Below are 27,530 nucleotides of genomic sequence, written 5' to 3' on the forward strand. Positions count from 1 at the left end.
GACATTGAGAGAAAATTAAAAGAGGCTTATCGGGATGAGGAGTTGTATTGGCAACAGAAGAGCCGGAAATTCTGGTTACGGGTGGGAGATAAAAATACAAAATAATTTCATGCTTCGACTAAGCAAAGGAGGGTCCGGAATAGGATTGTTGGGTTATTTGGCACGGATAACGTTTGGGATGAGTCACCTTTGGGAATGGAGACTATAGCTTCCAAATATTTTGAGGATTTGTTTAAACGGTCTGATATAACCGGTATATCAGAAATACTACAGGAGATTTCACCTATTATTACAGATCATATGAACCGAAGTATAATAAGGGAAATAACGGAGGCGGAGGTTCGGAAAGCTTTATTTGCTATGCATCCAGAGAAATCTCCAGGCCCTGACGGTATGACGGCTTTATTCTTTCAATGGTTCTGGCCTTCATTAAAAGGAGATTTGGTGGCTCTGGTTAAAAATTTCTTTAGGACGGGTGGCTTTGATCCTCGCCTTAATGAGACTAATATTTGTCTCATCCCTAAGGTGGATCGCCCACAACGTATGACAGAGTTTCGGCCTATAAGTCTGTGTAACGTGAGTTATAAGATTATTTCAAAAGTTTTATGTTTTCGGCTAAAGCGGTTTTTACCGTCTCTGGTTTCTGAAACACAATCGGCATTTGTGTCGGGCAGGTTGATTACTGATAATATCCTAGTTGCACAGGAAATGTTTCACGGGTTAAATACTAATCCACGCTGTAAGTCGGAGTTTCTGGCATTCAAAACGGATATGAGTAAAGCGTATGATCGGGTTGAATGGGATTTTTTGGAAGCGGTGATGGTTAAATTAGGTTTTGATAGGCGGTGGATTACTTGGATTATGTGGTGTGTTTCTTCGGTTTCGTATCAAGTTCTTCTTAATGGTCAACCTCGGGGATCTATTTTACCAAAGCGGGGTTTACGTCAGGGTGATCCTCTTTCTCCCTATCTGTTTATTCTTTGTACAGAGGTTTTAATAGCAAATATTAAAAAGGCAGAACGAGAAAAGAAACTTACGGGAATTTCTATTGCTCTGGCTTGTCCCTCGATTTCACATCTTTTGTTTGCGGATGATAGTCTGTTCTTTTGTAAGGCAGAGGAATCTGAATGTAGAGTGGTCATGGATATTATAGGTAGTTATGGGAAAGCCTCGGGCCAGGAGGTCAATTTGGAGAAATCGTCCATCATGTTCGGTAAGAAAGTTNTGTGTAACGTGAGTTATAAGATTATTTCAAAAGTTTTATGTTTTCGGCTAAAGCGGTTTTTACCGTCTCTGGTTTCTGAAACACAATCGGCATTTGTGTCGGGCAGGTTGATTACTGATAATATCCTAGTTGCCCAGGAAATGTTTCACGGGTTAAATACTAACCCACGCTGTAAGTCGGAGTTTCTGGCATTCAAAACGGATATGAGTAAAGCGTATGACCGGGTTGAATGGGATTTTTTGGAAGCGGTGATGGTTAAATTAGGTTTTGATAGGCGGTGGATTACTTGGATTATGTGGTGTGTTTCTTCGGTTTCGTATCAAGTTCTTCTTAATGGTCAACCTCGGGGATCTATTTTACCAAAGCGGGGTTTACGTCAGGGTGATCCTCTTTCTCCCTATCTGTTTATTCTTTGTACAGAGGTTTTAATAGCAAATATTAAAAAGGCAGAACGAGAAAAGAAACTTACGGGAATTTCTATTGCTCTGGCTTGTCCCTCGATTTCACATCTTTTGTTTGCGGATGATAGTCTGTTCTTTTGTAAGGCAGAGGAATCTGAATGTAGAGTGGTCATGGATATTATAGGTAATTATGGGAAAGCCTCGGGCCAGGAGGTCAATTTGGAGAAATCGTCCATTATGTTCGGCAAGAAAGTCCCGCCTGATGTAAGATCTCGGATTAAAAATGTTATTGGTATTTCTAGAGAGGGTGGAATGGGTTCCTATTTGGGCATTCCTGAAAATCTCCAGGGTTCANAATCGGCATTTGTGTCGGGCAGGTTGATTACTGATAATATCCTAGTTGCACAGGAAATGTTTCACGGGTTAAATACTAATCCACGCTGTAAGTCGGAGTTTCTGGCATTCAAAACGGATATGAGTAAAGCGTATGACCGGGTTGAATGGGATTTTTTGGAAGCGGTGATGGTTAAATTAGGTTTTGATAGGCGGTGGATTACTTGGATTATGTGGTGTGTTTCTTCGGTTTCGTATCAAGTTCTTCTTAATGGTCAACCTCGGGGATCTATTTTACCAAAGCGGGGTTTACGTCAGGGTGATCCTCTTTCTCCCTATCTGTTTATTCTTTGTACAGAGGTTTTAATAGCAAATATTAAAAAGGCAGAACGAGAAAAGAAACTTACGGGAATTTCTATTGCTCTGGCTTGTCCCTCGATTTCACATCTTTTGTTTGCGGATGATAGTCTGTTCTTTTGTAAGGCAGAGGAATCTGAATGTAGAGTGGTCATGGATATTATAGGTAATTATGGGAAAGCCTCGGGCCAGGAGGTCAATTTGGAGAAATCGTCCATTATGTTCGGCAAGAAAGTCCCGCCTGATGTAAGATCTCGGATTAAAAATGTTATTGGTATTTCTAGAGAGGGTGGAATGGGTTCCTATTTGGGCATTCCTGAAAATCTCCAGGGCTCGAAGACTGAAGTTTTTAGTTATGTTAATGATCGTTTAGATGAGCGAGTTAATGGCTGGTCGGCGAAGATTTTATCAAAAGGGGGTAAAGAGATTATGATCAAATCAGTTGCGTTAGCTCTTCCGACTCATGTCATGTCATGTTATAAATTAACTCAGGAGTTAACGTCCAAACTTACGAGTGCTATTTCAAAATTTTGGTGGAAGTCTAATGATAAGGCCAGAGGTCTACATTGGGTAGCTTGGGATAAGCTCTGTGAGGATAAATGCGATGGGGGTTTGGGATTCCGTGCTCTGGAAGAATTTAATGATGCAATGCTGGCTAAGCAGTTTTGGAGGTTGATTCACTACCCAAATTCTCTAATGGCGCGGGTGATGCGCGGTCGATATTTCAGGAGAAAACATCCTTTACTGGCGACTAAACCCTATTCCCCATCCTTTGCATGGAGGAGTATTTTTTCGACAAAGGGTTTAGTAGAAAGAGGGGCGAGGTGGCTCGTCGGGACGGGACATAATATTTCCGTTTGGAGAGACCCGTGGATCCCGGATCATCAGCCAAGACCGGCGAATGGCAGGGGGAGAGTTCTCCATCCTAATTTGATGGTCAATCACCTAATTAATCCCCTTACTTTGGATTGGCATTTGCCTACTCTGGAGGAGTTTTTGGATCCTGCGGACATTCAGCTTGTACGGAGTTTGGCGGTCAGTAAGTCATTGACTTCGGATAAATTGATTTGGCATTATACTAAATCGGGCAAGTATTCAGTGAAATCTGGTTATAGGTTAGCACGGGAATTACATAAGCATCTCGTTTACGGGCCGACATGCACAGTTTTACGGGCACAAGCTTGGAAGCTTGATGTTCCCTCAAAGGTCCAACATTTTTTCTGGCAGGTGGCTTCTGGGTCCCTTCCTGTGAAAGAACGGCTCGGTCACCGGGGTGTCCGTTGCGTCGATACGTGTCCGCGGTGCTGTTTAGCGGTGGAGACAATCAACCACGCTCTTTTTGAGTGTGTTCGTTCGCGTTTGGTGTGGGAGCTATCTCCGGTCCAGTTGTCTTCGACTGGTTTTCCTTTTGGATTCGTGTATTCGAATCTAGATTTTCTTTATTCCAAGACTTTTTCAAATTCTGGGGGTCCTAGCATTGGTTATAGGTTGCCTTGGATATTGTGGACAATTTGGAAAGATATGAATAATAAGGTGTTTCAAGGAATAGAAGCAGAGCCCATTGATATTTTAAATCAGGCGTTAAACGATAAACTTTATTGGGAGGAGGCCAAGTCTAGCCCGGAGACTTATGTGGCTCCCCAGCCTTCTCTGGAGGTTAGGGATTCTTCGATTCGTTGCCAGGTTGATGGTTCTTGGAAAGGTACGGATCCTTTGGAAAGCTTGGGTTGGTGGTATGGTAACGATGATAGGACGGTACTTATGGGAGCCCGTAGTTTGCGTCGTAGTCCCTCTCCCCTTCATACGGAGTTTGAAGCCTTGATTTGGGCTATGGAGTCTCTTCGGGCGGCGGGGATAGATTGTTCCAACTTTGAGTCTGATAGTTCCGAGCTGGTGGCGATGGTGCAGGCTCCCGACGATTGGCCAGCCTTCTCGCATTTGTTGGAAGACTTCCAAGCGCTAAGATCATCCTTCTCCACCTTCACTCTGACGAAAATACCGAGGACGTCTAACGTGCGAGCTGATTGTCTGGCGCGCTAAACTGTATTTATTGGTTGTTTCCTCGGTATTTTCGTCAGATAATCAGCTCGCACGTTATGAAAATCTTTGAAATCTAATCATATATGGTTGCTAAACTGTATTTATTGGTTGTTTCCAAATTGAACAATAATTTTGCATAAATTATGCTAATGTTACAAACGTTTTCCGGTTTTTAGAAACTCAAAATTGATAGAGATATGTGAAAAATCTCATAACATTTTTCCATATCTTTTTTTAAATTATCATTAGTATTTTTATTATACATATTAAGAATGATAACAAAATTGATAAACAATATTTATGTAATTATAAACATCTCATTAATTCTCATTAGTATTTTCGTTTTTGTATAGTTATATAATTTAAATTTTATTTTTCAGATTTTTATAATTATTTAATTATATTATCATTATTTATGAATTATATTAAATTGGAATCTAATTTCGGAAGTATATACTAATATATAATGAAAATTAAATTAGTTTATATATATAAGAGATTGAGATCTTACTGATTGATAGTCTGATTTAATATCAATAAATTTAAAATAAATATTAATTATGTATGTTTGTTAGTTTTCTAAATTGTAGAAAAATATATATTATCTTAACTATTATGATTTATTTATGGGAAAATTTATTGATGTTTACATTTATGATTTATTTTTTAGAATACCCGATAATCCATTTATAACACTGCGGATCTTTTTTATCCAAATCCGACTTTCTTAATTTCAGGTTATTTTTGTGAAATTGACCCGAAAGCACTTTTTTACTTTTCTTTTACTTAGGACCATTGGGACTATTGGAATAATGGAGGCAACAATCCGTTAGTCTTCTTGTTGAGGCCGAAAGTAGAGAATAGTGAGCCCAAAAACAGATATCAATACCTGTGGCCCATTAGCGGGTTTATGTGTAGAAAAAGCCTATCTACTCCAAAGCTGCAGCCAGGAAATGCGCGACAATGGTGATGCTCGGCGTCGGCGTGCTCCAGCTTCCCTCCCGCCTCCGTCACTCTCTCTTTTTCTCTTCTTCCCAGTTTGCTTCTTCTCGCCCTCAAGGTCTCTCTCTCTCTCAGCCTTTCTCTTTGCCTCTTAAGCTTCTGCAACAACTATTATCTCTGTTTACGTTCATAAACTGAAACTTGAAAAATTTGTAAAAAATTCAGGTGTTGCTAAAGTGGTTCTTAAAAAGGGCAAGACACAGCTCTTCAAAGACGGAAGTCCGATGGTCTACAGTGGAGCCGTAGACAGGATCATTGGAAAACCGCCTCCTCAGACCGGAGATGTTGTCATTGTCGCTGATGGAACCGAGAATCCCATCGGTTGGGGTTTGTATAACTCTGTTTCTATGTTCTGTGTTCGCCTTATGCAGCTTCAACACGAATCCACCAGGTTTTCGTTTCTAATACAATCAACTTTCTACACTTCTTGTTTTCAAAAACTGAATCTTTGATGGATCTTCTTGGCTTGTGGTAGAGATCCTTCTTGTGCGTTGAACATTGAGAAGCTTCTCCAAACTAGAATCGCTGAAGCAGTTCAGTTGCGTAAGAGCTTGGGACTTCCCTCGGCTAAAACTAACGCTTATCGTCTTGTTAACAGTGAAGGAGATAGGTATTTTACTGACTGATCTCAACAAACTTTCTTTTTTATTGGTCGGTTTCTTACCTGTCTTGCTGCTCTGCTGCAGATTGTCTGGATTGATTGTGGATGTGTTTGGAGACATAGCTGTGGTAGCATCCTCCGCAGCTTGGCTTGAAAAGTACAGGAATGAAGTGGAGAGTTGCTTAAGATCAATCGATGGAATTAATCATATAAACTGGAGACCGTCTCTTGATGTTCTTAAAGAAGATGGTTTTGATATCTCAAGTCTGAAACAAACACAAACATCTAATCTCCCACAGAGATCAATGGTACGGTGGGTGGTGCCTTAATCAGGTCTTTCTCTCTTCTTCAGTTATATTCATCAATATGAAAGCCTTACATGGGTGTTAGCTGAGTGATGTTCTTACTTATGCCAGGTCGTGGAAAACGGAATTTCGTACGCAGTTTCGCTAGAGGGACAGAAGACCGGGTTCTACACAGATCAACGCGAAAACCGTCACTTCATTTCAACCATCTCTACTGGTAAAAGAGTTCTTGACCTTTGCTGTTATAGTGGTGGATTTGCACTAAATGCAGCGAGAGGAGGTGCTACCAGTGTCCTGGGTACATTTCATTTCTCTCCTCCTCCTCCTCCTCCTGATCCATCCATCTTATTGCAGTGTCTTGTGAATCGTCTGATCAAAAACACTTTCAGGAATTGATTCATCTTTGCCTGCTTTGGAGCTCGCCAGAGAGAATGTAATCCTCAACGATATGGATCCGGAGAAGGTTGTTTTTTTTAAACAAGATTCAACAGAATTCATGAAGGGTGCTCTGTCAAGGGAAGAGACATGGGACATCGTGATCCTAGACCCTCCTAAGCTAGCTCCGCGGAAAAAGGTGGCGTAGATTTATTTAGCGTACCTTTTTGTGTTTCTTAAAGTTGTTACAGAAATGAGATTGCATTAATGTGGATGCCAGGTCTTGCACAACGCGGCAGGAATGTACAGAAATCTCAACTCGTTAGCAATGCGATTGACAAGGAGTGGCGGTCTTATGATGACATGCTCATGTTCAGGGGCGATGACACAGAGTGGCAAGTTTTTGGGGGTTCTTCAAAGCGCTGCAGTAATGGCGGGAAGGAAGATCACAGTCGTGAGGGAGGCAGGAGCTGCATCTGACCACCCACTCGACCCATCTTACCCTCAAGGCCAATATCTCTCCAATCTTCTGCTTCGGGTGCTTTGATCACTTGGAAAGTTTGGCTTCAACAAGTTCAAATTTTTTGTCCGTAGAAAAATTATATCTATGTATGATTAGAAAAATTATAGAAGGCAGATTTGGGAACAAAAGTAATATATTTGACTGGTTTGGAAAACAACAACATAGTGTTATGTGGAGTTTAGGCTCTCACCGAAAGAACTATTTTGCAAGCAAGGATTACATTATATGTATACATGGATGGATAAGATTTACACACACAGATTAGAGAGTTTCTCTCTCTCTCTCTCCAAGCTTGTTATTATTACCTACCTCCGGGATTTCTATTCCATGACAAGTAGGATGGATCTCCAAGTCGCCTGAAACGAAGTACACAGTTATATTACTCAGCATTACCCATTGTGGCTGTATGATACTCTTTATCATTATTATTGGCATATACATAACACATAGTTGAACAACCAGAGTTTAGCAGAAATTCAACTCTTGAATGGAAGGACACCATCCCGACAAGACAACAATTACATTTGAAGGATGTGCGTACCTGGGTTTCACAAGGTACATGATGGTAAATGCGAGGGCCAAAAAGAAACAAATCCCGCCAACTGTCAGGTAAGCAATACCGAGGAAATCGTTCTTCCCACCCAGCCAACTCGTGGTTGACAAAACAAGCTTCTTCTTCCCATTGAAACTGTAAGTGTTGTAGTTGTTCTTCAGTGTAACAAGTATGGTGTCACCAATCTCGAGGTCAGACTCTATCTTTCCGTAAAGTTTTCTAAATGTTGGCAATGCTGCGGTTCTCATCCACACGATGAGATCTTCTTGTTCACTAAGCTGCACACAATGAAAAGAGGAGAAAGATGTCAGCGGCCAATTTGCTAAGCAGCATCCATGTGATATCAATGGCAAAATGGATTGATCTCCAGTTTTTTGTTTAAGGGTTTACCGGTATTTTTGGATCTAAAGTAGCACCACCTGTGAGATTCCCCTTCTGAAAATTCTTGGGGAAGACCTTGTTCCCAAACTTGTGTTCCTTGTCACTGTTCCATGCAATGCCTTTTTTGTTTACAGCTAGGCTTACATTGTTTCTTGATAATGCATAGGTGTCATTAAAAAGACTCCAAGCAATTAGACCGCACGGCACAATTGGCTGCCCACCAACATCATCCTNGTATGGTGTCACCCATCTCGAGGTCAGACTCTATCTTTCCGTAAAGTTTTCTAAATGTTGGCAATGCTGCGGTTCTCATCCACACGATGAGATCTTCTTGTTCACTAAGCTGCACACAATGAAAAGAGGAGAAAGATGTCAGCGGTCAATTTGCTAAGCAGCATCCATGTGATATCAATGGCAAAATGGATTGATCTCCAGTTTTTTGTTTAAGGGTTTACCGGTATTTTTGGATCTAAAGTAGCACCACCTGTGAGATTCCCCTTCTGAAAATTCTTGGGGAAGACCTTGTTCCCAAACTTGTGTTCCTTGTCACTGTTCCATGCAATGCCTTTTTTGTTTACAGCTAGGCTTACATTGTTTCTTGATAATGCATAGGTGTCATTAAAAAGACTCCAAGCAATTAGACCGCACGGCACAATTGGCTGCCCACCAACATCATCCTCAGGCTTGCATGCGCTTATTTGATTCTCGTATTTTGGACTTCTCAACTGTGAATCACTTCGGCTTTTTACATACCTGTTTTCAAGAAACACCATTTGATGAACTAGAGCTACAAAAGTTTAACTAATCTAAAGTTCAGTCCTACTCAATGATAATATCCACATAGAACCCACACCTTCCACTCTAGGTCTAACACTTAGTCCCGTACCAATACGAAAACTAGGGCATAGTTGCTAACTGGTGATGTTGTTATATACCTTCGGTGATTCTGGTAGAAGTTCTCAAGCTGGTAATAAACATAGACAGGCTGCTTCATACGCTTTGGCACCTAAGAATGCGAGAGGAGAAAGGAGAGAAAGTAAACAACAAATGCAACAATCTATCAAAAATCTCAAAGAAGAAGAAAAAAAAAAAAAAACGTTGCCGCATAAGAGAAACCCACTTTAAGTTCTCGGGTGCAGACTTTATCTCCACCTCCTTGAATATATGCAATCTTGTTAGTCCTAGCAGGTGTCGGAATGCACTCAGTATCATACCGATCAACGATCTCCACAACCTACACATGGGAGATGTAAAAAAAAAACGTGAGATATGAAAGAGAATATGAGGAGTAGTAGCAATGTGTAAGACAGTAACACTTACATCCTGAGAAGCGAAAAGGGAGATAACACCAAGGGGAATAAAGATAACACTGACTATCAAAAATGTCGAAATGACCTGCGGAGAGATGTAAGAAAAGGAGCCCTAGTTGAGGCGCTTATACAGGAAATCAGAAGTGTGTTTGAAACATCCAATAGAGATTACAAAGAAATCTAACCCAACCAGGGGTGAGAATGGGCTTGCAAGCTGGAAGCTCCTGCTGTGTGAATTTGGAATCTGCAAAAGATATTTGCCAACCTTTTTAGCCATGGCTGGTTGCCTAATCATCATCTCAAATAATAATTAAAAGGACAAAAAAATTTCCCTAATTGAACAAAAAAAAGAAGAGAATAGCGATTGAAGAATGTCTCTTTCAAGGATCGTTGTTTAAAATTTAAACCATCGATCAAAATAAACAATCAACTTAAAAGTGACGACATATTATACGATTGAACCAGCGAGGAGAATTTGATCCAATTAGGACACAAGAGTCAACGATAAGCCAAATGAATAATTGGAAAAAGATTGAAAGAAGGGAATAGGATAGCTACACTTGGGTCGCTTCGAATTCTTCCTGGCGGCGGAAGAATCTCCCGATCCGGCTGCCCCCGCGCTAGACGACGCCGTATTGGAACTCATGGCGGACGATTATTAAGCCAAGCCTTGTGCGGATTATTCCGGAATCTAGGGAGCGCGAGATTGGAAAAAGGGTGAATCTGACAGCGAGAAATCGGGAGGGGTACAAAAATCAAGAGGGAGGAAGAAGAAGGGTGGGGGAGGAAGACCAAGATTCGTCCCTCTCCTGAAGCAGCAGGTAACGTCTTTTTTTCCCTTTGGATGAAAGGCCCACATTTTGTGGGCTTGATCTACTTCTGTTGACTTTTGAAGCCCATTATCACCCTTAATTGAAGCCCACTATTGGAGTGAGTTTTACTCCCACCTACCTCTATTCTCACCTCTAAAATAGAAAGATGTAAGAGAATTGCAGGAATTCTTTTCGGATCCGCCGTAGCCATGGTATAACCGCTTATGAAAAAGACGTAATTAATCTGGTTGGACCATATTTTTGGCATTTGATGGACAACTTTAATTTTCATGGACAATTTTAATTCTGGTAGACAACAATTTATGCCATAAATACTTGGCACTTTTGAAAATCTAAAACTAATATTACATATTTGGAAAGTTTTTTTAGAAATATAACACATTTGGTTAAATTCCCTTAATATTTTCCACTCATCCATCTTGAGACAACTACGGTAAAACCTCTACAAATTTATAATCTTGAGACCAAATTATTTTATTAATTCATAGTGGTATTAACTTAGAGAATTTGTTAAAAATACCCCTTTTGATATACCCCTTTTCAAAAATACCCTCTTTTCTGGCAATTTTTATTTTTGCCCTCCTTTAATTTTTAATGACCATTTTACCCTTAAATGAAAAATATTTTATTCAATAAAAAGAAAAACAAAATTTTCCCGCCAAAAAATTTCCGACATATTTTCCCGCCAAAAAATTTCGAAAAAATTTTCCCGCCAAAAATTTTTTTGTCCAAAACATTTTGATAAAATTTTCGACAAAAAAATTTCCTGCCAAAAATTTTCCCGCCAAAAAAAATTTACAAGGTTTTTAAAAGGTTTTATAAGGTAGAAGAAACCTTATAAAAACCTTATAAACACCTTTTAAACGCTTTTACAAGATTTTTAAAAGAGTTTTAAAAGGTTTTAATAGGTTTTTAAAAGGTTTTTTAAACATCTCGTAAACGCTTTTACAAGGTTTTTAAAAGGTTTACAAAATGTTTTTAAAAAAGTTTTTAAACACCTTGTAAATGCTTTTAAAATGTTTTTATAAGGTTTTTAAAAGGTTTTTAAACACCTTGTAAACGCTTTTAAAAGGTTTTTAAACACCTTGAAAACGCTTTTAAAAGGTTTTTAAACACCTTGTAAACACTTTTACAAGGTGTTTAAAAGGATTTACAATGTTTTTATAAGGTATAAATTTTAATTTTTTTAGCGGGAAAATTTTTCGATTTTGGCGGGAAATTTTTTTTTTTTTGACGGGAAAATTTTTTGATTTTGGCAGGAAAATTTTTTATTTTTGGCGGGAAAATTTTTTTTGATTTTGGTGACTGTACATTCTTGTTGTCATTTAAAGAAAGGGTAATTTGGTCATTTTGTTTAAAAAGAAGGGTAGTTTTAAAAATGGTCAACATGGAAGGGTATTTTTAAAAAAGGAATTGAAAAAAGGGGTATTTTTGAGAATGCCCCATTAACTTATGTATAAACTAATAATTATTATTTTATACTAGTAAATTAAGAATTATTAATTTATAGATATATTTTTAATAGTTTAAAATCTAAAAATTATGATTTGACACAATTTTAGCAATATAAGATTAGACTTTCGGATGTTGTAAATTTTATGATTTTGTAATTAAATTTGTAATATTTAGAAAATATTATTGATAATAAACTACAAATACTATAGACAAATTCACTTATAAACATAACATACATAAAGATTCAAATTTATGAATAGTAATATCAGTTATCGTATTTTAATAGACTATCAAATCATCAAATTGTAAATGATGGATATCTACAAATTGAAAACTTTAAAAAAAATTAGCTATTTTTATGACATGTTATTAAATATTTTATATCATTATAGTTTGAAAATACAACATAACAATTGTTTTATAGATATAAGATTTAGGAGAAGCATACATTATTATATCAACATATAAATATATATATATATATATATGTAAATTTACATGATTATTAATTTATGATATTATTGGAACCATATTTTACATGGAGATTTCAAAAAAAATTATTAACTTATTGTACTATCAAATTTTGTTATTTTTTATATTGGTATGACTCAAAACATTAAAAATTATTAATCTTTTTTTAATCAAACATTAATTAAAAGAAAATTACTAGATTGGGTGCCCAAACCAAAATATTTTTTTTTTGAATATATAGTGTTTATTTATTAATAGAGTATTAATTTATATAGGTTTTAATGTATTTACAGTCTAAGACTCTAAAGTGTGACAACATAAATTATCTTGATAACAAAATATAGTAATCTTATGTAATATGACTTGTAAGGTAATCTCCGTGCCATATTTTAAGCTTTAAACACTGGATTATATATACATACTAGCAATCGATCCGCGCTACGCGCGGTAGTTAGATTAAGGTGTATTCCGAGTTTTGTTGTGTATATTTTTGTTGGTTTTTGTAAATTCATCTTTACGTTTGTTTTTTATTTAATTGTGGTTGCTTATGTTGTTTTGTTGGATATTTTAATAAAAATATGTTTTGCAGTAAGTATAATTTAGTTTACTGTTTTTAAAGGAAAAATAGAGATCATCTTGTGTGTTTAAAATGCTTTTTTAAAAGTTATTATTAGAAGTTAACATTATTTAGTTGAAGTTGTTGTTTTGCTGTAGTTGTTAGAGGTCATTGTTTTACTGTAGCTGTTAGAGGTCATTAATTTATTAATTTTTCGTTTTGTGGTTGGATTGTTATGTAATATTTTCATATGTATTTTGTAAACTGTTGGAGTAATTTTTTTGTCAATGTTTTAGTGTTTGGAGTGAAAACTATTGTGGATTTTATTAAGAAAAATAAATAAAATCAATAACTTACATTCCTCTTTTCTAGGCTATTTTTGTTTGTTTCATTCGGGTCCAATTTCTCTGTAAGGCTTATAATTTGTGGGTTTATTGGGCCATTATTTGTATGTTATTGAGTTGAAATTGATTTGTTCTTTTTCAAAATCTGATGTCCTCGTGAAAGTATAAGAGAAGAGTAATTTTCCAATATAGAGATCTGTTTGAGGATTGAACTTATGTCTTTGATGCTCGTAATCATTTTTTCAGTTATTCCTATCGTAATCGTTTTCCCTTAATTTTTTATTTTTTTGGGAGTTTTTGGTTGATTCCTTGCTCGCTTCGCATCTGTTGGGGATATTTGGTTATCCCCTGTTGATTTTGTTAAAGGTGAATGTCAATTGGGTTGTAAATTTGTTTATATGAAAATATGTTGTCTTCTTTAGGTTTCCTAATTAAGTTGTGAGTTGTTTTGTGTTATTGGTTGTAATTTTTTTTTCCCGTTTGTCTTGTGAGTGATTTTTTTCGATTTGATGTGAGTTGTGTTTTGGGGAAAATTAAATTTCTTGTTTATCTTGCTGTAATTTTATAAAGTCTGGGTTGTTTTTTTTTTTGTTTCTTCGGTTGTCTTTTTCATATAATTTTGTGTTACGGTTATCTGATTGTGGCATTCATATATCTGAATCTTTTTAGTTTATTAAACGTGTGTTCATCTCTTTGTGTCTTTGTCTTTGGTGATGGATTTGTGAAGTGCTGCCAAGTTATTTTAATTGATTTCTAGTTGTATTTCCTTGATTCTTTTAAAGTGTTGCTTGCACTACAAGAAAACATTCATATTCCTACAGTATATTTGGAAGGAAAATGGAGAAAACACTTGTTTTCTACTAATTTCCTTCGAAATATAGTAGAGGTAAACGCCTGTAGGAAATCGGTTTTGAAAAGAAATTCGAAGGAAATTTCCTACTAATTTTTTCCGAAAACATTTTCATAAGAATTTTGAAGGAAAATAGAAATAAATATTTTAACTATTTTCCTACCAAAGTGTTTGTAGCAAACAAGTTTTTACTATTTTCCTACCACATACCTCTTACCATTTTCCTACTAAAATATTAAAACTTATAATTAATTCATTAATTTCGAAATTAAATAAACTTTTATAAAAGAAATAATTATTAATTAAAGATTTTTATTAAATTAATTAATAGATTTACAATTCTTTTTTCTTTACAACAAAATAAACCAAAAACAATTAAAATTATCTCCGCCGTTCTCCTCCGCCGTTCTCCTCCACCACCATCTCCGGTACTCTCCTTCCATCACCAAAAATCTTCTCTCTTTCTGCTTTTCTTCGTTGAATCATAAGAATTACTTTCTAAGCACGGGCGTGTGTTAATGACGGCGAGATCTGGAAAAAAAAAAGTTAGATCTGAAATATAAGAGGAGGAAGGTGACGGGAAGCTAAGATGGAATTGAGATATGCAAAAACAGAATTGGTGAATCATCTCATCATCATCAAACCTCAAGACAAACAGAAAACAATGATATGAAAAACAAAATCGAGGAAGAGGAACGCACCATAACTGAAACGAAGAGATCTCGCCGAGTAAACCAGAAAAGTAGATTGGAATAGGGACGGCAGCGAAGACGAAGAAGAAGAGTGGTGAAGGCGTGAAGCTGAGCCTGTGCTTCTGCTTCTATTGTGATGGCTTTGCATCTGAGATTTTTTTTTTCTTACGCTTCTTTGATTCCCAAGAAAACGAAGGGATGAGATCTTTGTCCTTCTGATTTTTTTTTTATCTCACCGTCTCTTTTTTTTTGGCAGTATTAATTGTTATTTATTTGTTCCCTAAACATAAAACATTTGGTAGAAAATTGGTGGAAAACATTCATTCAATTGGTAGGAAATAAATTTCGAAGGAATTTGGAAGGAAATGTTTTCTACGAGTTTCCTACGAAATTGCTTCGGTGCAATTTTCGTAGGAAATTAGAAAGAAATTTTCCTACCAAATTCCTTAGGCTTCGTTTCCTATTTAGTTACTTCTAGTTTCCTATGAATTTTCCTACGATTTTATGTTTTGGAGAAATTTTGTAGCAAATTTTTTACAACTTTTTTACAATATATTTCGTAGGAAATTTCCGACCAATTTCCTACGACAAATGTTTTTTGTAGAATAATCGTAAGTTTTTTGTAGGAAATTTTTTTTACCAAAGTTTTGGTAGGAAATTTGGTAGGATTTTACCATGTTTTCTTGTAGTGTTGGGTTGCCTTGTTTTGATATTTGAAATTTTAAATTATGATCAGTTTAAAAGAAATCTTTAACTATATTATTACCACTAATGAAAAATTATAGTATTGTTTTCTTATTTTAACATTTAATTTATTTTACATAATTATTTTTATTTAAACTTTCGGTTAATTATAATTAATAAAAAATATGCACTAAATAAATATTTTAAATTTATTTTAAAATAAAAAATTGAATTCATAGGATTTAAAAATAGTGATGGGTCTAGAGACTTTGAATGAAATAGTGTTGAGCCTACAGATTTTAGATGAAATTTAGTTGATCAGTTTGTCATGTGTATGATTGTTTAAAGGACTTATTAAAATCTGTAAGGCCCATAAAATTAAAGAAGAAGTGATGACGTGGCAGCTGAGGTGGCTGCACCAGAAATGAGAAAAGCTAACTTTATATATATAGATGCAACCCGGCCGATGAATGATTTCGATAACATATGTTATACAGATATATGTTTTCACTTTTCCGTGACCAACCAGCTGTAAGTAAGTAGTAAACTAGTAAGTACCATACACATCCATAATTAAGAAAAACAAAAAAAACAATCCAAATTAAATTTTTCTCTTTTTTTGTGTAGAAAAAACAACTACACAAATCATCAGCCAACCAATTTAGAAGCTAAAAAGTAACTATATATAAATGACCATAGTTGCTGTAATTATGTAAGTCAAGAAATAAAATATGGATTAATATTTCAAAGGGAAGCGGGGAAAGTGGCAGAAGAAAAAAAGATTTCGTCAAGCGTCCCGTTCATAGAGTCTCTGCATTGAAAGTCTTGTTGGATTGTCGACATAATATCTGCTTCGTTCATAGAAAGCTGAGGGAAGTCTTGGAGTTGAAGAGGGGGATGGTATGGAAGCTGATGCTGATGAGTATAGTTTGAGAAAAGATTACCATGATCGTCGAGAAGAGAAGATGAGAAATGAAGTGCAAAAATAGATGAGCTGTTTGCTTCGTCTACAAGGACCCCTTGAGTGAGCTCTGATGAAGATGTCTCCGCGGATGCTCTTTTCAAGCTCTCATCTTCAATATTACCATCAAATTTTCTCCACTTCTTCTCCTTCTCTTCTTCCTCATATTTTCCTATACTAGTGCTCTCTTCTTCTGCGTCTTCTTCTTCTCCTTTTCTCTTTGGAATTTGTATGTTCTTCTTAAACACTCGGCACAATGCATACGACTCCTGTTTAAGGTTATCATTATCAGAAAACGAATAGATTTATATCTTAATAATGAAGCTTGTGCGCATGGGAAATAATTTACCTTCAAGGAGGAGGAAGGAGCGTTGGTGAGACGATATTCATGCATCACCCAATTAGTACGAAGTCCATGAGGAGCCCTTCCTCTATAATAAACCAGGGTCTTCTTCATTCCCATCTTTATCTTCTTTGATTCTACTGTACGGTCTTTCCCTGTGGCCTTCCAATAACCCGCTCGGGTGGCACGGTTTGTCCTTGACCCATTGGGATACTTCTTATCCCTTGTGCTATAAAAGTACCATTCCATGTCGTTCCCCGGCAAAAATGACTTTTCTGTTACGCATATTATAAGATTAAATATGGTTACTTCGATTCAAAAAACCATCATCGGTGTAATATATGTATGAATGCATCATGTCCAAGTGAATGTGTAATTATAACGTTAGATGATAAAAATAAGCTGGACAGTATATATATATATGTTAGATAGAGAGGGAAAGAGAGTTGGATCGTACCAGGCAAGTCCCATGGTTCGCATTTATAGAGATCAACTTCTGGGATGATCTCGAGCTCAATGGCTCGGCCGTTGACCTTCCTATCGAGATAGTACGCAACTAGCTCTTCATCTGTGGGATGAAACCTGAATCCTGGAGGCAAACTCATGGGCGCCATTCAGAGTAGCTAGATGCGGTAGAAGAAAGTGAGAGAGAAAGAGATGAGAGATATTATAGAGGGTAGGAGGGGTGTTCGTACGGTATATGAAGGAGACTATATATAATTGAAAATATGAAGAGACCACACCGCAGGAGATATGATATGGGAATGTATAAAAGTATGCCATGGGATTGGCATCTTCTGAGACTAATATTTTGTCTTACTTTGGGTTTGCTTTTTGGTCAGTGTTTGTCATAATACTCATCACATTTATTTTTGAACTAATACATTTAAAAATNGGCTTTGCATCTGAGATTTTTTTTTTCTTACGCTTCTTTGATTCCCAAGAAAATGAAGGGATGAGATCTTTGTCCTTCTGATNTCTGCTGCAAGTGTGAAAACCCTAGAAGGAGAGACGGAAAAAGGTTAGCGAGAAGGTCCCATTTTACAAGATCTAACATATATATGCATTCATGTATGTATGTATACAAGTTACGCGTTTCGGCGTTTATAATCCCGGTGAGGGTAACGTATGTCATGATGTGAAGTCCCATTCAATCTTTTACAATGTTTAGGGGACCCTATAATTTAGTTAACTTTCTTTAAACCAAAAATGAAAATNGACTTATTAAAATCTGTAAGGCCCATAAAATTAAAGAAGAAGTGATGACGTGGCAGCTGAGGTGGCTGCACCAGAAATGAGAAAAGCTAACTTTATATATATAGATGCAACCCGGCCGATGAATGATTTCGATAACATATGTTATACAGATATATGTTTTCACTTTTCCGTGACCAACCAGCTGTAAGTAAGTAGTAAACTAGTAAGTACCATACACATCCATAATTAAGAAAAACAAAAAAAACAATCCAAATTAAATTTTTCTCTTTTTTTGTGTAGAAAAAACAACTACACAAATCATCAGCCAACCAATTTAGAAGCTAAAAAGTAACTATATATAAATGACCATAGTTGCTGTAATTATGTAAGTCAAGAAATAAAATATGGATTAATATTTCAAAGGGAAGCGGGGAAAGTGGCAGAAGAAAAAAAGATTTCGTCAAGCGTCCCGTTCATAGAGTCTCTGCATTGAAAGTCTTGTTGGATTGTCGACATAATATCTGCTTCGTTCATAGAAAGCTGAGGGAAGTCTTGGAGTTGAAGAGGGGGATGGTATGGAAGCTGATGCTGATGAGTATAGTTTGAGAAAAGATTACCATGATCGTCGAGAAGAGAAGATGAGAAATGAAGTGCAAAAATAGATGAGCTGTTTGCTTCGTCTACAAGGACCCCTTGAGTGAGCTCTGATGAAGATGTCTCCGCGGATGCTCTTTTCAAGCTCTCATCTTCAATATTACCATCAAATTTTCTCCACTTCTTCTCCTTCTCTTCTTCCTCATATTTTCCTATACTAGTGCTCTCTTCTTCTGCGTCTTCTTCTTCTCCTTTTCTCTTTGGAATTTGTATGTTCTTCTTAAACACTCGGCACAATGCATACGACTCCTGTTTAAGGTTATCATTATCAGAAAACGAATAGATTTATATCTTAATAATGAAGCTTGTGCGCATGGGAAATAATTTACCTTCAAGGAGGAGGAAGGAGCGTTGGTGAGACGATATTCATGCATCACCCAATTAGTACGAAGTCCATGAGGAGCCCTTCCTCTATAATAAACCAGGGTCTTCTTCATTCCCATCTTTATCTTCTTTGATTCTACTGTACGGTCTTTCCCTGTGGCCTTCCAATAACCCGCTCGGGTGGCACGGTTTGTCCTTGACCCATTGGGATACTTCTTATCCCTTGTGCTATAAAAGTACCATTCCATGTCGTTCCCCGGCAAAAATGACTTTTCTGTTACGCATATTATAAGATTAAATATGGTTACTTCGATTCAAAAAACCATCATCGGTGTAATATATGTATGAATGCATCATGTCCAAGTGAATGTGTAATTATAACGTTAGATGATAAAAATAAGCTGGACAGTATATATATATATGTTAGATAGAGAGGGAAAGAGAGTTGGATCGTACCAGGCAAGTCCCATGGTTCGCATTTATAGAGATCAACTTCTGGGATGATCTCGAGCTCAATGGCTCGGCCGTTAACCTTCCTATCGAGATAGTACGCAACTAGCTCTTCATCTGTGGGATGAAACCTGAATCCTGGAGGCAAACTCATGGGCGCCATTCAGAGTAGCTAGATGCGGTAGAAGAAAGTGAGAGAGAAAGAGATGAGAGATATTATAGAGGGTAGGAGGGGTGTTCGTACGGTATATGAAGGAGACTATATATAATTGAAAATATGAAGAGACCACACCGCAGGAGATATGATATGGGAATGTATAAAAGTATGCCATGGGATTGGCATCTTCTGAGACTAATATTTTGTCTTACTTTGGGTTTGCTTTTTGGTCAGTGTTTGTCATAATACTCATCACATTTATTTTTGAACTAATACATTTAAAAATAAAAATTGAACTCTAGCTTTTGAAGATTCTGCTGCAAGTGTGAAAACCCTAGAAGGAGAGACGGAAAAAGGTTAGCGAGAAGGTCCCATTTTACAAGATCTAACATATATATGCATTCATGTATGTATGTATACAAGTTACGCGTTTCGGCGTTTATAATCCCGGTGAGGGTAACGTATGTCATGATGTGAAGTCCCATTCAATCTTTTACAATGTTTAGGGGACCCTATAATTTAGTTAACTTTCTTTAAACCAAAAATGAAAATTTTTATAATGTTTAGGGGACCCTATAACTCTTCTCAAACCAAATCTATCTGGCGACACCTAAACACTCTCGTCTTTTTTCTTTTCTTTTTTGTTCGGTTTGACAGTTTGTTGTAATATTTTATGTTGTTGTTATTGGTTCTTGTGATTTTTTTTTTTTTTTTTTAAATGAGGTAATGAAAAAGCAGCATCTAAGTCGACTTTGGCTTTAGTGTTGGGAGGCTTCTTTAGTCCCTTTTACATATGGATTAAAGACGTTGTTCGCTTCTTTTACATCATTACTCCCACACAATCTTTGACTCTCTTTCTATCGGCGCTTCAATTTTACTTACTCACGGTCAAATCTCTTTTTGCCTCTCTCGGCCTCGATCCAAAAGGATAAATTTTAAAAATATGGAGTATGTGACATCTTCGCTTGTATATATATAATATATATATATATATATATTTACACTCATATATACAAATGGTCTCGTTTTCATATTATTTTTCTTTGCTAAAATATAATTCACATTTGCGAACACTGGGAACATAATTTAAAGTAATCGTAAAAGAGAGGGTAATCAAACGTTTATGCAAGGAAATAAGCAAATACTGAGGTGACACAACAAGTTGAAATACAAACTCTTCCTCTCTTTTTTTTCTTCTGTAAGAAAATAACAATAACATTTTAGGTAAGCTTTAAGATGTGGTCACCAATAACTTAGGGAGAGAGAGAGAGAGAGAGAGAGAGAGANAGAGAGAGAGAGAGAGAGAGAGAGAGAGAGAGAGAGAGAGAAATAAAAGAAATGAGAAATTAAACTGAAAGATATTTTGGCGAAAGTTGCTTTAACAGTTTAACTTATACTAGTAGTCTTATACCGTTATACGATATCAACTGTCATGCCACAAATGTTTCACCACTTTTTTTTCTTGGTCACAAATTAAATCGATCGAGTCAAGCTATAGGAACAAATAACGGAAAATATATATAAGCGGTCGATGTGTGTGTGTGTGTGTGTGTGTGTGTGTTAGTGTATATAGATATATAGTTTGCAATCTTTGCATAGCAAATGCGAAAAGAGTAGTGTGTGGATTGATTGATTAATAAAGAATTAAAGACAACGAGGAAGCTAACATGCAAGCCTAACTAAAGACATGCAACCTTTGACACGATCTGAGGAAAACTAATAAATCTATATAAATTAAGATCTAATTAAACATCTTATAATCAATTAACCCTTTCTATTTTCATTTAACAATTAACATGCATAATTAAGCAAAGAGTGTATCAGGTAAGATATGATGGTGGTAATAGGGGTTCGGTCTGGATTTGTTAGCTTCGGTCGAATAACAGGTACCAGTTGGGCCAAACTCCTTTTCGACGGAGTTCATGTACGGAAACATGGATTAGTTTTTGGATCCTCCAAATCCAAGTTCCTAGGTTTCGGCGTTTCTTTAGCTTATATATGTAGTATATCTCGAAAGCAAGGAATGCAAAGATTTTCAAAAATGAGTTCGAGCGGCCTGATAAGGTTGTCCGACTAGTGGCAGGCGAGGCGACGACATGGCATCAGGCTCAGGTAGAAGGTGAGAATAAGGATCTACCCTCACCCTGGTTGTCCCCACCCCTCAGTTGTGGGTGGCCACAACTCCTCTTCCCATTATTTTTTCGGGATATCGTTGTTTTATAGATGACTCTTGGAAAGTGGGAGAACAGTTCGCATGTGCAAAATGGTTTTGTACGTTTTTTCAAGATTCGTCGCCGACTATGGGAACCATCAATTTTCGACGTAGTCTTTATCCATTACATGCTGAAGTAGAAGTTTTCATTGGGTTATGCGGTGCATGATCTGACATGACTATAAAAATGTGGCTTTTTCACAGACTGATCAGACTTAGCGAAAATGATGTCTTCTCTTTCGGATTGACCAACTTTCTCGGCGTACTCAATATCAACAAAGTTAAAAAAAAATTATTTCTCTTTATCTCTAAAAAATCAAATGTAAATACAGATTTTTTGGGACGTCAAATGTGTGCCTCTGCACATAATGCAGGTACTGCTTAACAAAAAAAAAAAAAAAAGGTTGGTGTGGAGGCCGCTAGATACTAAACCCAAACCTTTAATAACAAATAACATGAAACTAGTTTATTAAGATTAGAAGTTGTAATATGCATGTCATACAGAACCGTCTATGGTGGAAGTTTTTTTTTCTTTTAATAGAAGAGAATCGAGGTTTCGATTTCATAAATGGAAATCATTAAGTTAAAAAGATCATTAGGTCAAAATATTATTATTCACTACCATTTGTATTATAATGTCCAATAATAACTAAGTCTTATAACAAATCTGCAGTTACCTGGAGACTGGAAAGTATAGTGCCTAGTATCTTTTGGTAAATAATTCTATCGATATATCTAGAGTAGCAAGCAATTTATTTTTTGTTCACTGAAAGATTATCTTCTGTAAATACGCAACATGTACAACTAAAACATTAATTAGACGCAACATGTACAATTAAATGAAGTTAAAAACTTTATCCATGACGAAGTTGTTAAAGGCAGGAGTCTCTATATATATGAAAACCATGCATATACAGTATATATATTAATATATATATTTTATTATATAAAGTTGGGTTTTGAAAGTTAGCCATTAATAAAATTTTGACATGTGTCAAATTTATATCAATCTGAAATTTTGACATGTGTAAAAGTTAATGTTTAATATGAGAGATTTGAGATTACAACAAAAAAAACAAATATTTTATGTAAAACAATATTAATAATGTAAAAAAATGATTACAAAAAAATTACAAAAATTGCAGAATTTTTTTTAATAATAATTATAAGAAGATTATATATATATATATATATATATATATATATATATATATATATATATATTTCATAAAATTTGAAACTATAACATTATTTACCTATTTTAAATTTTAAATTATTAATTTTACAAAGAATAGAAAAAAAAATAGATAGTTAATTATTAATTCTAAATTTTGTAAATATTCATTTCACTATAAGCATAGATCGTCTCATATTTTTCATCTAGCAAAATAGTTTATTTAAAAATATTGCTTTCAACTTTTTTCTATTGGTAAAACTTTTTAATGGAAAGGTAAAATTTGTCTTATTTTTTTAAACCAAAATTTTCTCCTACTTTTTCTTTTTCAGTTTGGAATATGTAAGATTAGTATTTGACCCAAAAAAAGATTAATATATGTGTCTTTTTCTAATACTGTATTTTAAAATTTAATGTAGTATTTTTAGATTGTTTTATTTAATTTATCTTTTCAGCTTTGAATTATTTGGGATTCATATATTATCGTGCTTATAATTTTCTATTATTTCTTTATTTATGTCAGATTAATTTTCTTCTAATTTTTTTGATTGGTTGGTCATAAATTTTTTTTTGCAAACATAGATAGATAGACTGCAAAAACATAAATTATTGTTAATAGATCTATAGGAGTTCAGAGACTGTGACACCCTGGTTTATGAATATTTTAAAAAGAATTGATTTGACCACCTATGTCACCAAAGTGCTTTTATCTTTTTGATCAATGGTCATGAGAGAACTCCAAAGTTAAGTTGAGCTGGAATAGTTTCAGGATGGGTGATCTTTCGGGAAGTGATTGTCGGAACTGTGAGAGTGCGAACAAAACACAAGGAAAGATCATATGATTATTTGTAGGGTCGGTAAACAAATATTTATTATTTAAAGCCTCTCAGACATAATAAACTGGCCATCGGATATGGATAGGCCATGAGTAGACGTGGGGCCTACTGAGGAAGATGGGACCATGGACTGGGAGCGGACGTGGGGGCAAGGTGGCAGTCAAGGCATTCCAGAGACAAAGGATACATCATGGTGTGTCGAAGACACTTCCACAAATACATTGAAAAATTTAACATTAGTTACTATCAAAAGATTTTGTGACATTAAAAAAAGGTCTTTAGTTTCATTGGTAGTCGGAGCAAGCCATTTTGAGATAGCTAAAAGACGTGTACATGTTCTCACCATGAGGAGGGCAGAGCCGAGGTTTTCTCTATGGTAGAGGAGGTTAGACGCAAGGTTATCTCCCCAAGGGAGAAAGGTGGAACCAAGGTTCTCTCCATGGTGGAGGAGGTTAGACGCAAGGTTATCTCCCCAAGGGAGAAAGGTGGAACCAAGGTTCTCTCCATGGTGGAGGAGGTTAGACGCAAGGTTCTCTCCATAAGGGAGGAGGGCGGAACGAAGGTTCTTTCCATGGTTGGTCATACACTATTGTGATGATACATCATTAATTAGTATACTATGTAATATATTTTTTTCGAAATGTATTTTGAACCAATAATTTTAGATTAAAAAAACTACGCAAAAGTGAAAGTAAAAGTACATATAATAGTTAACTTAATGTATTCATACAAACATTTTCTAGATGGTGGTAAAGAATATATTTGTAACATTCATTATATTTAGATGTAAAAATATGTTTTTAATGGTTAACATAAACAAAAGATTTGTAAATGGATATAAATTAGTATATTATAGCAAAAATAAAACTTATAAATAACGTACAACAAATTGTAATAAATTTTTGTTAAATTTAATTTAATTTACAAAACTTTAAATTCCCACATCAGGTAGTATATATATATATATATAATACATATACTTTTAATTCATCTTCACCATCAACATCAATAACAAACAATTCTTCTAAAAGATGATATATCATGGTTTTTACGGTTTTTAACCATGATATAAGTGTGCTTTTTGAGTCTTTTGGTTTGTTTCTAGTTTGTTTTGAGTCTTTACAGGTTATCTAGGATTTTGGCACAGATGGAGCAATATGGAACAATTTGGATCATTTTGGAGCATTTACCGAAGGAAATCAAGTTGGAGTCGGATCATAGACCAAGCATCGATCGACACCACTTAAGGAGCATCGATCGGCGCTTATGCTTACCCGACGAGAGAACAAGAAATTGGAAGTTTTACAAATTTGCCCAAAATCTTCTTTAATTGCAACATAAACCCCTGGACGTATTTGAGGATGTATATATATTGTTTTTAGGTTTTAGAAACCCTTAAGTTATCTTCTAGCAGTTTTTGAGAGAAAAGATATTGAGAGCTTTTGGGAGAGATAGATCTGAATTCTTTGTAGAGAGAAGATTTTTTGAACTCCCTCTTTTACTTTTAATATCTATTCATGTTAATCAGAATTATGATTTGTGCTTTATTTAACATGTCTGAGTAATTTGCCTGTTAGGTTTAGGGTTTTTCATAGGGTTTTTATGATTTATTAGATCTGAGATTTTTAGGGTTCTTAATCTTTTATGATCTTCATCTTTGGTTGTTCTTCACAATAATTCTTGATTGATCACCTAGAATTGTTATCTTAGGGAAATAAATTGATATGAGAATATAATTGTTTTCCTGATTAAACCATTGATGAGCAGAATTGTTTATTACAAAGAGATTTTGAATTAATAATTCTGTGAACTTATCTAAACCTGTTTTTAAAGCTGATTTATTACTTAGAATTTTACAAAGAGATTTGGATTTTCTGGTTTTAAATTTAGAATATAATTGCAGTGAGAACTGATTATTTTACCAAGAGTTTAGAGTTCTAGATCTGATCTTTATTGCTTGAACCTTAATTAATTTATCTGATTTAATAATTCATAATTTCCTGAGAAATTCCCTAGGCTTAACTCTTTTGATTTCTGAATTTACAACACTTTAATTTAAATATTTGCATTGCTTTTATTTTAATTCAAATTAACTTGTTTAGCATAATAACAAAACTCTACAATCTATTGTGTTTTATCTTGAGTCTCTGTGGATTCGACCCCTAAGTACTGCAACTGATCTCTTGTTTGAGAGAGTAGCTCTAGGGATTAATTTGAGCTTATCAAATTTTTGCGCCGTTGCCGGGGATTCTCTGATTTACCATTAGATTTGAGTTTTTAATTTCGTCTAAATTTTTCTTTTTATTTTCTACTTACACGTTTTTGTTTTTTCTTCTCTTGGTGTTTCAGGTGCATGCCTTCTAGACCTCACACAAGGAGCAACAAATCTGGTCCTACTGTGAATCTGTCGAACAAAGAGTTGGGAAAACTTGAGCGTGAGAACAGGAAAGCAGCCAAGTCTCTAAAGATGGTTAATCCGATCATTCTGATGCGTGATGAGGCTGGTGTTTTGAGGGATCAAGAGGGCCACTTGCGCAATGAGCTAGGCCAAAAGATTGATGCTGAAGGCAATGTGATTGCCGAACCTGTTGTCATTGAGTAGGCTGTCGTGAATCAGCAAGCTGGTATTAATGATGATCCGAACATTGGCATCGATCGACACCAACCAGGTGGCATCGATCGACGCCAACTTGCAGACGTGCGTGGAGCTGCCAACCACGTACAGAACCTAGTCCGACAACAGGAGAACAACCGGGATCTGATCAGGACCATTGCTGACTACAATCGGGCTGATCTGGTGTATGAGAACCGGTATGCTATTGTTCCTCCAGTTGAAACCTGCGTACTTTCAACTAGTTGGGCAGAGACCTTTCTCTGCTTTGCCCAATGAGAAGCCCTTGGATCACATTGAACATTTTGAGGATCTGGTGACTAGCATCAAGGCTAATGGGGTGACTGAGGATTACATCTTCTGCAAACTCTTCCCTTACTCACTTGCAGGAGAGGCATCTCAGTGGTTGAAACAGCTGCCTGCTGGATCATTGACAAGCTGGCGAGATGTGAAGGTGGCCTTCCTCAACCACTTCTATGATGATGCAATGTCAGATGAGTTGAGAATCAAGCTTTCTTCTTTCAAGCAGAGACCAGATGAAGCTTTCAAAGCAGCTTGGGTGAGATTCAAGGCTTACCAAAGGGATTGTCCACACCATGGTTTCTCAAGAGTTCAATTGCTAAGTATCTTCTTCAGAGGGTGTGAATGGGAGTATCAGTTGGCTTTAGATGCTGCAAGTCATGGGAACTTCAAGACAAGATTGTCAGCGGATGCTGAATTATTGATTGAGAACTTAGCTGCTAGCAATAGTACTAAGAGGGCAGATGCTGAAAGGAAGAGATTACATGGAGGATATGATTCAAACCAGTTAGCTTCTGTTAATGCTAAGCTGGATTCAGTGCACAATCTTCTTGTTGGTAAGAAATCTGTTCACTTTGCTGCTGAAGTTGAGACATATGAGCCAGAACCTGATCAAGGAAATTATGAGGAAGAAGAGGTGAACTATGTCTATGGGAATCAGGGGCAGAGGTTTGGAAATCAGCAAGGTAGTAGGCCTTACAGTGGAAACAGCCAGCGCAGTAACTTTCAGGGCAACTCTTCTGGTTTCACACCCAAACCTGAATATCAGAAGCAGCAACAAAACAGTGGATTCACAAGGACTTATGGCAACAACTCATATCAGTCTCCACCTCCTAAGTCAGCTGAAACTAGTAAGATGGAAGCTATGCTTGAGCAGCTTTTGCAAGGTCAAGAGCAGATGACAGTGACTTTCAATGGAAAGTTGGATAATGTCTACACTGATCTTAATGGGAAGTTTGAAGCTTTGAACATCCATGTCAAGAAGCTGGAAAGTCAGGTTGCGCAGACTGCTGGGTCTGT

General features: G+C 36.0%; 4 protein-coding genes and 1 long non-coding RNA gene across 7 annotated transcripts; 1 reads left to right on the forward strand and 4 right to left on the reverse strand.

Annotated features, from left to right (window-relative positions):
• LOC104758909 (ribosomal RNA large subunit methyltransferase I) lies at nucleotides 5,011-7,372 on the forward strand. Of its 2 annotated transcripts, XM_010481881.2 has the most exons (7): nucleotides 5,011-5,416; nucleotides 5,524-5,749; nucleotides 5,834-5,968; nucleotides 6,045-6,267; nucleotides 6,376-6,562; nucleotides 6,654-6,838; nucleotides 6,920-7,372. In XM_010481881.2, the coding sequence occupies exons 1-7, from the start codon at nucleotides 5,320-5,322 to the stop codon at nucleotides 7,184-7,186; spliced, it is 1,320 nt and encodes a 439-aa protein (XP_010480183.1). In that variant the 5' UTR covers nucleotides 5,011-5,319; the 3' UTR covers nucleotides 7,187-7,372. The 2 variants fall into 2 exon arrangements, with proteins under 2 accessions (XP_010480183.1, XP_010480184.1); XM_010481882.2 differs by lacking the exons at nucleotides 6,654-6,838; nucleotides 6,920-7,372 and having other exon boundaries at nucleotides 5,013-5,416; nucleotides 6,045-6,272; nucleotides 6,376-6,543.
• LOC104758907 (ALA-interacting subunit 3-like) lies at nucleotides 7,278-10,210 on the reverse strand. Of its 2 annotated transcripts, XM_019239193.1 has the most exons (9): nucleotides 9,965-10,206; nucleotides 9,592-9,650; nucleotides 9,417-9,491; nucleotides 9,217-9,330; nucleotides 9,032-9,102; nucleotides 8,764-8,849; nucleotides 8,106-8,317; nucleotides 7,704-7,993; nucleotides 7,278-7,518 (listed from the first exon to the last, which is right to left on the reverse strand). In XM_019239193.1, exons 1-9 carry the CDS (start codon nucleotides 10,050-10,052, stop codon nucleotides 7,464-7,466), a joined length of 1,050 nt encoding a protein of 349 aa, XP_019094738.1. In that variant the 5' UTR covers nucleotides 10,053-10,206; the 3' UTR covers nucleotides 7,278-7,463. The 2 variants fall into 2 exon arrangements, with proteins under 2 accessions (XP_019094738.1, XP_010480182.1); XM_010481880.2 differs by lacking the exon at nucleotides 8,106-8,317 and having other exon boundaries at nucleotides 8,552-8,849; nucleotides 9,965-10,210.
• On the reverse strand, nucleotides 14,413-15,140 carry LOC104758910. Its single transcript, XR_762786.1, has 2 exons — nucleotides 14,617-15,140; nucleotides 14,413-14,446 (listed from the first exon to the last, which is right to left on the reverse strand). It is a non-coding gene; the product is annotated as an uncharacterized LOC104758910 (long non-coding RNA).
• LOC104758911 (NAC domain-containing protein 86-like) lies at nucleotides 16,009-17,298 on the reverse strand. Its single transcript, XM_010481883.2, has 3 exons — nucleotides 17,053-17,298; nucleotides 16,602-16,870; nucleotides 16,009-16,521 (listed from the first exon to the last, which is right to left on the reverse strand). Exons 1-3 carry the CDS (start codon nucleotides 17,207-17,209, stop codon nucleotides 16,036-16,038), a joined length of 912 nt encoding a protein of 303 aa, XP_010480185.1. The 5' UTR covers nucleotides 17,210-17,298; the 3' UTR covers nucleotides 16,009-16,035.
• LOC104758912 (NAC domain-containing protein 86-like) lies at nucleotides 18,183-19,472 on the reverse strand. Its single transcript, XM_010481885.2, has 3 exons — nucleotides 19,227-19,472; nucleotides 18,776-19,044; nucleotides 18,183-18,695 (listed from the first exon to the last, which is right to left on the reverse strand). The coding sequence occupies exons 1-3, from the start codon at nucleotides 19,381-19,383 to the stop codon at nucleotides 18,210-18,212; spliced, it is 912 nt and encodes a 303-aa protein (XP_010480187.1). The 5' UTR covers nucleotides 19,384-19,472; the 3' UTR covers nucleotides 18,183-18,209.

The sequence above is a fragment of the Camelina sativa genome, chromosome 17, assembly GCF_000633955.1.
Source record: "Camelina sativa cultivar DH55 chromosome 17, Cs, whole genome shotgun sequence".
Lineage (NCBI taxonomy): Eukaryota > Viridiplantae > Streptophyta > Magnoliopsida > Brassicales > Brassicaceae > Camelina > Camelina sativa.